At 40.3% G+C, this 13374-nt stretch overlaps 1 protein-coding gene across 1 annotated transcript; it reads left to right on the top strand.

Annotated features, from left to right (window-relative positions):
- Window positions 1–4636: 4636 nt before the first annotated feature.
- LOC107868437 lies at window positions 4637–12519 on the top strand (the record flags this gene model as incomplete). The annotated part of the gene is given in 8 exon segments (XM_016715124.2): window positions 4637–4893; window positions 7768–7811; window positions 8218–8317; window positions 8424–8538; window positions 8926–9551; window positions 10604–10877; window positions 11321–11588; window positions 12358–12519. Coding segments are annotated over 8 exon segments (1734 nt in total), but the record flags the coding sequence as incomplete, so codon positions are not given.
- Window positions 12520–13374: the final 855 nt, after the last annotated feature.

The raw sequence follows: 13374 nt of genomic DNA on the forward strand, positions 1-13374 counted from the left end.
GGGCCATATCGATGTGCTATAGCCCATAATTTTGTGGGTGGGCCCAGGGTATGGGCGTGTTGTGGACCAAAAATCGATTGAGGTGAGGTAGGGACATTGGAGATCATCCCAGTGTGATCCGTTTTAATGTTTGTGGCCATTTGGGTTGACATAAGGGTGAAGCAGCGAAAGGGGCATTTTCGGGCGAAATCGGTGTGCTATAGCCCACGGTTCCATGGGTGGGCCTGGGGTTCGATCGTGCTGTGGGATAACATTTGATTCGGGCATGCCAGGGAGTTTAGAATTATCCCAGTGTGGTTCATTTAAATATTCGTGGCCATTTGGGTAGACAAATGGGCAGAACGACACGAATTGGGCATTTTTAGGCCAAATCGGTGTGCTATAGCCCACGGTTCCATGGGTGGGCTCGAGGTCCGAGCATGCTGTGGACCAAAAATCGATCGGGACATGCCAGGGAGGTTGGGGATCGTCCTAGTATGGTTTGTTTTAATATTCGTGGCCATTTAGGTGGACAAACAAGTGAAACAGCACAAATGGATTATTTTTGAGCTAAATTAGTGTGTTATAGCCCATGGTTACGTAGGTGGACCTGGGGTCCAGGCGTACTATGGCTCAAAAATCGATCGGGGCGTGCTAAAGAGTTTGGAGATCATCCTAATGTGGTCCATTTCAATATTCGTGCCATTCGGGTGGACAAACGGGCGAAATGGCACGAACGGAGAATTTTCGGGCCAAATTCGTGGCCATTTGGGTGGTCAAACGTGAGAAATGGCGCAAACGGGGCATTTTTTAGCCAAATCGGTGTACTATAGCCCACAGCTGCATGGCTAGGCCTGGGGTTCGGGCATGTTGTGGGCCTAAAATCAACCGAGGCATACCAGAGAGGTTGGGGATCGTCCCAGTTTAGTCCGTTTCAATATTGATGGACAAATGGGCAAAACGACGCGAACAGGGCATTTTCAGGGCAAATCGATGAGCTATAACCCACAATTTCGACCTCCATGGGTGGGCTCAGGGTCCAGGCTTGATGTGGGTCGAAAATTGATCGGGGCGTGCCAGGGAGGTTGGGGATCATCCCTGTGTTGTCCATTTCAATATTCGTGGCCATTTGGGTGGACAAACGTGCAAAACGACGTGAACGAGGCAATTTTGGGCCAAATCAGTGTTTTATAGCCCATGATTCCATAGGTTGGCCCGGGGTCCTGATACAAGATAAACAAGGAAGCCACGGAATCACACACCAAAATAGTCCACAAGTCAAGAAATCGAGGACTATCTTGGTGACCACACTCGAATTCGCTAGTGATAACAATAATGAAGAGAATATCACGTGTTAAACACAATAATCAGCCAGCCCCAAACTGAGATTAACAACAATATATGAAGCACAAGATGAACACAATAATGTGAAGAACAACAACAAGACAAACGGCTTACAATTCAAGATACCAACCGTGACAAGATTACAAGAATGTAAACGATAGAAAGATAGGCCTACACTACTACAAAGTCTAAGAACCTAATGTGTTCTCAAACACAAAGACCCTTAAAAATGAAAGTAGCAACACCTACACTCTTCAAAGAACACAAGAGGGAACTCAATCCTTCAAGCATCCAAGGCTCTAAGCAAACAAACAACAAGAGTGAATTCATACTCTAATTGTTACCTAGTTTCGGCCAAGCCCCTTTTAGGAGAGAACTTGTGTGTTTCAAGAGTGAGATACAATATTCAATATCCAAAAAAACTGCAAACTCAAACCCTAGAATGTTCCTTTTATAGTGTATTACATAATAAGAGTTAAAAGACAAAAAGGCCCCTCAATGATGGGGTGCCCCTCTAGTGCATAGTAGACTGATTTGGTGTGTATTTAGGTCCTATTTGCACTTCATTTTATACACACCAAGCCTCGGGCCCAACACACACTCTCTTAAATCCATCTACGTGACTGCACTTGTATCAGGTCCAGACGTGTTGTGGGCCAAAAATCAATCGGGGTGGGCCAGGGAGGTTAGGGATTGTTCCAGTATGGTCCGTTTCAATCTTCGTCGCCATTTGGATAGACAAATGATTGAAATGGTGTGAACAAGGCATTTTTGGGCCAAATCGATGTGCTATATAGCCTACGATTTCGATGGTGGGCCTGGGGTTCGAGCATGCTGTGGGCCAAAAATTGACCAAAACATGCCAAGGGGGTTAGAGATTGTCCCAGTGTGATCCATTTTAATATTTGTGGCCATTTGGGTGGATAAATAGGTGAAACAACATGAACGAGGCATTTTTTAGCCAAATTGGTATGCTATAGCCCACGGTTCCATGGGTGGGCCCAAAGTTCGAGCGTGCTGTGGGCCAAAAATCAATCGGGGCATCCAGGGAGGTTATGGATCATCCTAGTGTGGTATGTTTCAAATTTATGGCCATTTGGGTGGACAAACGGGCAAAATAGTGCGAACGGAGTATTTTCAGGCCAATCGGTGTGTTATAGCCCATAGTTTCGTAGGTGGGCTCGAGGTTCGAACGTGTTATGGGTCAAAAATTGACCGGGGTGTGCCAGGGAGGTTGGGGATCATCCTAGTGTGGTCCGTTTCAATATTCGTGGCCATTTGGGTGGACAAACGGGCGAAACGGCACGAATAGAGCATTTTCGGGCCAAATCAATGTGTTATAGCCACAATTTCGTGGGTGGGCCCAGGGTCTGGTAAGCTATGTGTCAAAAATTGACCAAGGCGTGCCAGGGAGGTTGGATATTGTCCCAGTGTTGTCCGTTTCAATATTCGTGGCCATTTGGGTGGACAAACAGGTGAAATGACGCTAACGGAGCATTTTCGGGCCAAATTGATGTGCTATAGCCCACGGTTCCGTGTATGGGCCCGTGGTTCAGATGTGATGTGGGTCAAAAATCGATCGGGGCATGCTAGGGAGGTTGGGGATCGCCAGTGTGGTCAGTTTTAATATTCGTGGCCATTTAGGTGGACAAACGAGTAAAATGGTGCAAAAGGGGCATTTTCGGGTCAAATCGGTGTGCTATAGCCCGCGGTTCCATGGGTGGGCCGGAGGTTCTGGCGTGCTGATGGCCGAACATTGACCGGGGCGTGCCATGGAGGTTGGTGATCATCCCACTGTAGTCCGTTTCAATATTCGTGGTAATTTGGGTGGACAAACGGGTGAAACGGCGTGAATGAGGCATTTTCGGGCCAAATCGGTGTGCTATTGCCTGCGGTTCCATGGGTAGGCCCGGGGTCTGAGCATGCTGTGGGTCAAAAATTGATCGGGGCGTGCCAGGGAGGTTGGAGATTATTTGAGTGTGGTCTGTTTCAATATTTGTGGCCATTTGGGTGGACAAATGGGTGAAACGACGCGAACGGGGGATTTTCAGGCCAAATTAGTGTGCTATATAGCCCACGGTTCCGTGGGTGGGTCCGGGGTTCGGATATGCTGTGTGCCGAAAATTAATCGGGGTATGCCAGAGAGGTTGGGGATCGTCCTAGTATGGTCCATTTTAATATTCGTGGCCATCTGGGTGGACAAACGGGCAAAACGGCGCGAATGGGGCATTTTCAGGATAAATCGGTGTGCTATATAGCCCACGGTTTCGGCCTCCGTGGGGGGGCTCAGGGTCCAGGCGTGATGTGGGCCGAAAATCGATTGGGGCGTGCCAGGGAGGTTGGGGATTGTCCCAGTGTGGTTCGTTTCAATATTCGTGGCCATTTGGGTGGACAAACGGGCGAAACGACGCGAATGGGGTATTTTCGGGATAAATCAGTGTGCTATAGCCCACGGTTCTGGGGTGGGCCGGGGGGGGCCGGGCGTGCTGTGGGCCGAAAATCGATCGAGGTGTGCCAAGGAAGTTGGGGATCATCCCAGTGTGGTCCATTTCAATATTCTTGCTCATTTGGGTAGACAAGCGGACGAAACGGTGCGTCTAACCCTGGTTTCTTTTAAGTCACTATGTCTTGCGCGTGTACTGTGTTTTTCTTTCTTGATTCACTATAAACATCATAAAATTCAACTATAATACATCTAAAAATCAATTATATTTAGTGGGTATTTTTGAAAATGGTACGTGTATACCCTTCAGCCTTCAGTTAGACGCTGCACGCCATATATCCTTGTTCGAAAGAAATTAACCCATTTTTTCTTAGCAATTTATCCTCTGACTTGCCAGAGAAATATTTTACGGATGGAGTTGGAAGTGAGCTTCGCCCACATGTCCTCATCCTAAAGAAATATTCTATGATCGCATTGATTTTAGTTCGCCAAGAAATAGTCGTGGCCGAAACTCGCTTCCAACTCTGGTCGTTGAATATTTTTTCGACAGATCAGGGGATAAATTACTAAGGAATAACGGGTTAAATCCTTTTGAACGAGGATACGTGATGTACACCGTCTAAACTGGAGGGTATGTATATCCATACTATTTTCAATAGTTCGAGAATATATACGTGCCCAAATTAGTCGGGCAAGGGTACTATTAGCCTAAAAATATACCAAAAAAGAGTTTGACACTTTTATATCTTTACCAAAATTATTAAAGAGACTAAATTTTTTTAAAAAAATCATGTAATAATTTTTTTTAAACCAAAAATAAAAAAATAAAAAATTCACCTCTTTAGATATATATCTCCCTTCCAACCTCCTATATTTTCAAGTCACTGTGTGTTTTGCGTGTACTGTGTTTTTCTTTCTTGACACCATAAACTCCATAAATTTCAACTACAATAGATCTGAAAATTCAATTATTTTCTTTTCAATGACTAGCAAAGGAGGAGGAAAAAACAAGATGGTAGAAAATTTAAAGGAAATAGTAAAGAATTTTAGTGAAGATGAGATATATGCTATGCTTAAAGAATGTAATATGGATCCTAATGAAGCTGTTAATAAGCTTCTTGCTCAAGGTGAATTATATACTCCTATAAATTTTGTCATTATTATTATTATTATTTGTAAATTGAATTTTGGGTTTTTTCGTGCATGAAAAAATATTTTTTTTTTGTTTTTTAAAGAATTAAATTGAGTTTAAGCTATAAATTGAGTGATTTATGCTGTTTTTTTCATAATTAATTTATGGGGTTTGGGGATTTGTTAATAAGCTTCTTGCTCATGGTGAATTATGTACTCCTATAAAGTTTGTTGTTATTTTTTTTTTTTGTAAATTAATAAAAAAAAAATTTGCATGAAAAAATATTTTTTTTTTGTTTTTTTTTTTAAGAATGTAAATTGAGTTTAAGCTGTAAATTGAGTTATTTATGCTGTTTTTTCATAATTAATTTGTGGGGTTTGGGGATTTTTTGGTTGTTTAGTGTTGTGTGTATGAAAGATACAATTTTTAAGCTATAAACCCATTGAATTGAGCTGTTTTTTGGTAATTAATTTGTGGGGTTTAGGATTTTTTTTGGTTCTTTAGAGTTTTGTGTGAATGAACAATATAATTTTTTCGTTTTTAGATTATAGATTATCCTAATGATGTTGTTTATTGGCTTCTTAGTTAAGTTCCTTTGAGATTAAGCTATAAACAATTAAAGCTGAACCGTTTTAAATACAAATTTTCTGTTTTTAGATTATAGAGTACACTAATGTTGTTGTTGTTGTTGTAGTCCCTTAAAGTTGAATTCTTTTTTGGTAATTTTTCATAATTAATTTCATGGTGTTTGGAGTTTTTGTTGGTTCTTTAGTCAGTGTGTATGAAAAATACAAATTTCCCCTTTAGGAAGGTGTGCAGGACGCGTATTAGGGTAGAGGGTTAGTAGGTAGGAGTACGTATGTAGTAGTAGGGACGTCATAGTAGGGAAGAGTGCTTTGTTTGTATCTGTGGCTGTAGTTTCTTGTAGTCTTTTGTTCGTGGTTTTTTGGTGATGTTTATGATTTCGAATAACTAGTTTATAGCATTACCTTGTGGGTGTCTTGTTGCCTTTATTATCTAGAGGCGTGATATCCGTTTTTGTTGTTTGCTTTTATGTCGTTTGTTCGTTATACTGCTATGCTATCCGTCCTGAACTGGGGGTCTATCGGAAACAACCTCTCTACTTCATCTGTGGTTGAGGTAATGATATGGACAACGTACGCTTTACCCCAGACTCCACTTTGTGGGAATACACTGGGTATGTTGTTGAAAAATACAAATTTTCTGTTTGGTATGGATTGCGTACACTTTACCCTCCCCAGTCCCCACTTTGTGGGAATACACTGGTTTTGTTGTTGAAAAATACAAATTTCCTGTTTTTAGATTGTTGATTATCCTTCGGGGGGGTCTATCAGGAACAACCTCTGTTCCTCTCTACTTTGTCTGAGGTAGTGGTATGGACTGTGTACACTTTACCCTCCCGGACCCCACTTTGTGGGAATACACTGGATATGTTGTTGTTGTTGTAGATTGTTGATTATCCTAATGAAGCTGACAATTGACTTCGTATTCTTGGAGTTTAAGCTATTAACCCTTAAATGAGCTTTCTTTTCGTAATAAGTACTGGCTATTGGAGATTTTTTGGGTCTTTAGTGTTGTGCAATTTTTAGTTTTCAGCTTATAAAGTACCCTAATGAAGCCGAACATATGCTCGAAGGTCCCTTTAAGCAAGCTATGAACCCTTAAAGTTGAAATCTTTTTTTGTTTCTTTTTGTAATTAATTTCTGCGTACGAGGAATCCGTTGGTCCTTCAGTTTTCTGTGCATGCAATTTTTCAGTTTTCAGATTATATGGTTAAGTAGCCTCTTTTAGTTTTCCTTATCTTGTGGTTGTTCCAGATATGAAGATAGTAATGATTATGTTAAAAATAAATGAAACGAATACTCACACTGGGAGAAGAATGGATTATCCCCTTTCATGTTATATAATTTGCTATCTTTGTTTCAAACTCTTGTGGTGTCTTGTGTGTGGGTTTAATGTTCTTTAAATCCAAGCTTTATCTAAGCAAGAAAAATCAAGCTAATGGGTTGTGTATATGCGAAGTTTTCATATTTGGAATGCTACGTAACTTCCATTATGGAGAAATACTTATTCGTTCAGTAAAATTTTTGACTTTTTTGGCATTATATTGAAAATTATAGAAGATTTTTTGGCGTATCGTGTTTGGCCTGATCCTTGAGTCATTTTTATGTTTAATGGACTCTGTGGTATTTCAGTTTGAGATGGCTATCTTTTCACCTGTATTTTCCTGAGTAATTGTGTATTGCCAATCTCAATGTTAACTAACATAGGAACTAAACGTTTTGAAAGGAATAGAAGACGTTTTGGTTGCATCACAACTCCTTAATCATGTCCTTAAAACCGAGTGTTCACCAAACCGTTTTTACCGGTCAAACCAGGCACATCTACTTGATGCCCTGGGAATGAAAACATCTACCTCAAAACGGAAGTTAATGTAGCTAATTGTGAGCCGTTACCACTATGTACTCGCCAGTCACATGGGAGGTGGTATTTTGATACTATTCGTAAATGCCATAGTTGGAACATTATTTAGAATTTACCTTGAGGATGACATAGACTGCCGTTGGAAGCAAGGTTTAAGCAGGAATCAAATGTTGGGCTCTGAAAAAGCATCAGATTGATGCTGGTGATTTTACCACTGTTGCACTGCCTAAGCTGCATTAATTTGAATTTTTGTTGCTAATCATGCTCTCCCTGTGCTTTTGCTGTTTCATTCCGTACTAGTTACTTGAAGTGACATCTTTGTATTATCTTTGCTTAAAACCTATTTATATTTTGTCAATCTTCCCTGCTTGAATAAGTTGATATTTCTTATCACCTTCTAATTTGAAGTTTTTTAATTGACTAGATCCTTTTCATGAGGTGAAGAGCAAACGAGAAAAGAGAAAAGAGGTTCGTAATCACCGTTAAAGCATAACTTCTTGAACCAATATATGCTAGACTTTTTTGAACTTTATATATCTGTAGAGTCATGCTTTCATTTGACATGTTGAGAGCCCTTGGGAATCTTAGTAGCTCAGTTGATTGGCTACTTGAATTTTCACCTTGTTGGTCGGAGTTCGATTTCCCACTTTGTCATTCCCTCTCCGTTCTCCGCTCCCCTACCCCCAACTTTTTTAAAAAAATCTTTGCCCTGCATTGCACACTCCACTTGATATGTAACTGTCTGTCGTCGAAGATTAGCTTCCTTATAATTGAGTCGATGACCTTGAAAAGGTGCTTTAATTAGATTGTTATGTTGCTTTCTCCAATTACTTTTTTGTAGTTATAACTTTACTTCTGTTCATGTTTGGTTCAGACTAAGGATACAACTGAATCTAGGTCTTGGATCACGAGTAGCACTCCAAGTCGTGGCAGTAGGGCTGGTGGGGAACGATATGTTGGGCGTGGTGGATCAGGTATAAACATTTTAATGCACATTTTCTGAAAGAGAGATTAGGTTTGAGTTGTGTAAGTCATGTTATCTGATAGTGGATTGTTTTGCTTTCTAAAAAACTCTGACAGAGTCTACCAAGCCCGCTCCTGCATACAGGAAGGAGAGTGGATCGCAAACAAACAATTTCTCTTCAACCCCTCTAATTGCAGGAAGTAACACAGATAGGAAACCAACTGCCGTCAGGTTAGTACTGTTGTCTTGTCAGAAGGTTTTGGTTCTTTCACTAGACAGTCACTTGCTTTTAGATTCCGTTGGTGGTAACGGTGTACTAATCCGTCAAACCCTGCTGTATGGTTCATTAAATTTGTCAATGTCTCGAGAAGTTCTTACCATACTCAAGCTGTTATTGAAAAACCAAATTTATTTAGCAGTGGGGGGGATAGTGTGTCTGCAGACCTAATCTTTGAATATTCTCGTCCTTTATCCTTTGAACCATGCATGTTAAATTATTCAGGGATTGCGTCTATTCCGGGATTACATGCATTCATATGTGCAGAATGAGCATGTTATTGAAGATTCTCGACTTATTTTTTCTTTTTTTTTCTTTTTATGCTTTGAATGGCGTTGCAGTGATGCTGCTGGAAATGACAGTAAAAGATTGGCAGCAGCAGCAGTTGATGGCCATTCAGCTGCTTCCCAGCCTTCTTCTGGATATCAACCTACTTGGGGTGGGGTGCCAGGCCAAGTATCAATGGCTGATATTGTGAAGATGGGTAGGCCGCAGAGTAAAGTGTCTAGTATACCCAATATATCTCACCGTACTGTTGGCGTCAACCAAAACCATGATCAGGCACCACCTCCTTATGGTGCATCACATCATAATATGCAGTTATCTGATGATCATTTGAAGGTTCCTGAGGTACATCAGGAACCAAGGGATTATTCATCTCAGGATCTTTCAGCGAATGATGAGTGGCCTTCAATTGAGCAGCCATCAGCTGCTAGCCAGCCTTCTGTCTCGGAGCCTCCCACTAATTCCGTGCTGCATCCGGATCCGTCTAACACGTCTTTTGACAGAATTGATAATCAAACTCAGACGGACGAGTCTGAAGAGGCAGATGACAGTGCTAATGAAGATCTTGGTAATTCTTTTTCCAGTAGAAAGTTTCAGGAGGATAATGCTGATAGTGCTTCTCTGTATGACAATGACCCCTACAGATATCAGCACCAGAATCACACTTTTGACCATCCACAAGGTGAATATGTGTAGAAGTTTTGATTTGGCATGAGATATGCATATCGTTGGATATATTAGTCTCATTGTTTTAGTTTAACTGAGGTGTATTGGTTGGCGTTTTGGCATTGAGGCTCTGGAATTGATTTGGCGGTTCTTTAGTTCCTTGTAACTCATTTTTCTCCTTTGTATCTCCCTCTGCCTTATTTTTATAGGATTATTTAATATGGCACGTTAGAAGTAGATCTTGACAATTTTGTTATAGGAATGCAGTCGTGACATCCTACGATCATCAGATCTATTTTATTGCTGCTGTTTCTCCCTCTATCTGATCTTGTCATTAGCTGTTGACCTTTAAGTTTGCAGAAATGGGAAAATGGAAGAAGTAGAAAGCGATGAAGTGTTAACCTTAACCGTCTGCCAATCCTAGAGTACTAGCATCTTAATCTCATCCTTACTTTGTGTCAATCTGTATGTCTGTCTACTTCCAATGGATATTTAGCATATCAGAAACCTAAATGTTTCGGATAATTGGTTTCACTTCGCTCTAAACTTCTGGCAAGTTTTGGTTATTTTGACAATGTTCCAGTCAAATTGCTTTTATGAGGATCTTCCTGAGCAGATGTGGCCCCTCTAAACACACGTTTGCAGTCTCCCGCTTCCCTCTAATTTAGTGCTTCCTTTTTTCTCTTTTTAAATTAGCTCCATCTTCCAATCTACAAATCCCAGCATAGCTATAACTTTCTTGGTGGGTGGGTGGTGGTTTTGGCGTGGGGTGGGGTGGGGGTGGGGGGTTGGCATGCATGGGTGAGCTGCTTAGGAGGCATTTCATCCTGCATCTTTTGTCTTTAGTTCTTAGAGAAAAAGGTGCAGGATCTGAAGGATGAATATTTGGACTGAGAGTACCTTGTGTGTACTTAGCTTTATAAATAGAAGTAGCGATCTCTACTAAGCTGTTGCACGTTGCACTCTATAGTAAATATTATTCCTTGGTACAACTGTAGTTTTGTTTTTCAATTGTTTTAAAGTACTATCCTCTCGTTTATGTAAGAATGTTCTTTAATCTTGTGGCAGTTGAAGATGTTAATGCCTCAGTTTCATCAGTTGCTGCGAACTTGCAGCAACTAAATGTAAAGGATGATCGGGGTTTGCCATCTGATGGGAATTGTCCGTCCCTTGTGTTTCCAGACCATCTTCAAGTTCAAGCAGCTGACTGTTCACACCTAAGTTTTGGTAGCTTTACTGGTGTGTCATTTTCTGGATCACTGGCCGCTGCCCCTGTGAAAACTACCTTGGAAGATGCTTCTACAGAAGCAGATAGTTCTTCAGTTGCGCACTTGGGCACCAGGTTCGACTTCTTTTATTTGGCCGTTTCCTTAGTTTGCTGAGTTGCTAAATTAGTTATTTGCATATATTGCAGAAGTTGTGTGTTTATATGCTAATTGAAAACTCTAGTCAACTCTTTCTCTACGTGGACAATGATGTCAAAAAGTTTTTCAATCATTTAATTGTCGTGTACGTTTATCTTCTTTATCAGTTACTTATACATTCTTCTCATTTTTTTTAAATAAATGACATCAATCGAATATCCTTGCGTCAATCTCGTTTGGGTTTGCTCATTGGGTTTTCAAGAATTGTTCCATATTTTAGTTAATCAAATAGCAATATTAGCTTGTGACCCTCTTTCGCTAATTAAATCTTTGTTTACACTAAAATGATGATGATGTAGACACGTTGTACCTTTTTCGATCTAAAATTTAATACACAATGTTCTCTGTCATTATTTTACAGGGCCGCTGAATACTATGGCGATGATACTCTCAGAAATGAGTCCGATAATAAATTATTCCCAAGAACTAATGCAAATTCTGGAAATTATGAATTGCCTGTGGCTTCACAACCAGAATCGCCAAAGGCAGAAACTTGTGATGGGCATTACTCATATCCGTCCTCTGCTGCTGGCTATTCCTATGAAAGTGCTCAACAATTAAATTCAGCATTTAGTCAGCCACAGACGAGTTCTCATATGCAAAATCTTGCTCCTTTTCCAAATGAGGCGGTAAGATACTTTTCTGTTTTTTGTTCAGGATATAAAATGGTTTCATATGCTCTCCTGGGGATTCACTACCTGTTGTTAGTTATGCGAAACACTTCCCAAATGCTAGACGCTCCCGTTTCATATATTCCCTTGGGATTCATTGTATTTTGGGTATGTTCAAGTTTTCTTCACTACATAGACCCTCTTGTTTCCTTGGCTCCTTTGCTGTGGGGAAACATATCAACAGTGCTTCATTCTGTTTAATCTGTATTTAATGTGCTCCACGCAATATGCTGGTTGCGAGCTTGTAGCTAATATTTATGTGTATGTGTAGCCACTCGACATGGCATGTTTTGCTATTTCAATAATTGGTTGTGTTTTCACAATTAATGAGAGCTTGTTTTGTTGGAATTGGCTGTGAAACAAATAAGAGGTCCTTATGTTGGTGTTTAGGCTAACTTGAAATAGGTTATGGAAATTTTCCTAATTACTGAATTCTTTCTTATAACACGGTATCTTTCTTATTATTTGAACATATCCAGTTTTCCCTTTTCAAAAAGTTACTTCATATTTTAACCTAGCAATGTTAACATATAATATCATTATTTCACTATCATTATGAGTTCCAAATAGCTAACTTGTGTTTGTGCATCATGTCACTTGCCCAAAAAAACAAAAATACTACAGAAGCATGCCAACCTGATCCGAGTTACTGTTATTTGCTAGAGCGTAATATCTGTGTTTTACCTAATTAGCTCGCTTGCTTTTTTTTTTTTTTTTGTTCGAGTAGGTCTACACAAATTCCTTGCAGAGTAACTTGTTGGCTGCTAACATTCACCCTGGTCGAGAGTCTGAGCTTTCATATTCTCCTTTTTCAACAACACAAGCAATGCCCACAAAATTTGGCAACTCAATGTCATCAATCAGTGGTTCAACCATTTCCATGCCTGAGGTAATATTTCTGCCCGCGTCTAATCAATATTGCACATGTCTCTCTATCCTAGCTTCAGCTGTAGTTTTGATGCCCTTACCCGCACACATATTTGACCTTAACTATTTGTATTGGATGACGGCAACAATTGACCATTTTGATTTGAGTTAAAATGTACAACCCCCGGTATTTCAAAAAATACTTCGGTTTTCAAGACCGACTCTTTCAACCGCTCAGACATCCATCCCCTTCGCACTTCGCCCACCCTATCTATCCGCGCGCTGGCAGGTAGGGGCTTATCTATGTGATTCGCTACGCTTGCCTGCGCCTATCGGCTGATTCTATTGCCTGCTGGTTAGCGAAACTTTTCCAGTAGTACAAATCGCTACGCTTCGCCTCTTTCTATATGATAATATGCATCTTGGTTGCTGCACTCCCTGCGGGTAATAGAAAGAGAGTGAATAACGAATGATCCTCCAAATTCAAGTAAGTGCTTATGCTTCTTGATTTCCAGGCAGGTGAGTTTGGTCAGGGTCTCGCTAAAAGCTGGTTATATTGGTTTTTCCTGATGAAGTAGATTGTTCATAAACAAGAAATCGATTACTATGTAACACGTATAAAGTTATGAATCTTGAGGATTTTCACATTAGATTCGTGCTTTTTTTTTTTTTTCTTTTTTCCGAGTCATGGATATTCTTCTAGTATAGTTTGGAAGGAGGGAACAGAGAAGTACCTTTCAGTTACTCAGTACACATTTTGTTTCTAAAGGAAACTTTTCTCTTGGATTGTTCTGATCGTTGCAATGCAACTAAAAGTTATAGGTTTAAGTGGTTAAAAAGTTCCGCATTTTATACAAATATTGACCACACATATGAC

Source organism: Capsicum annuum, chromosome 4, assembly GCF_002878395.1.
Source record: "Capsicum annuum cultivar UCD-10X-F1 chromosome 4, UCD10Xv1.1, whole genome shotgun sequence".
NCBI classification, from domain to species: Eukaryota; Viridiplantae; Streptophyta; class Magnoliopsida; order Solanales; family Solanaceae; genus Capsicum; species Capsicum annuum.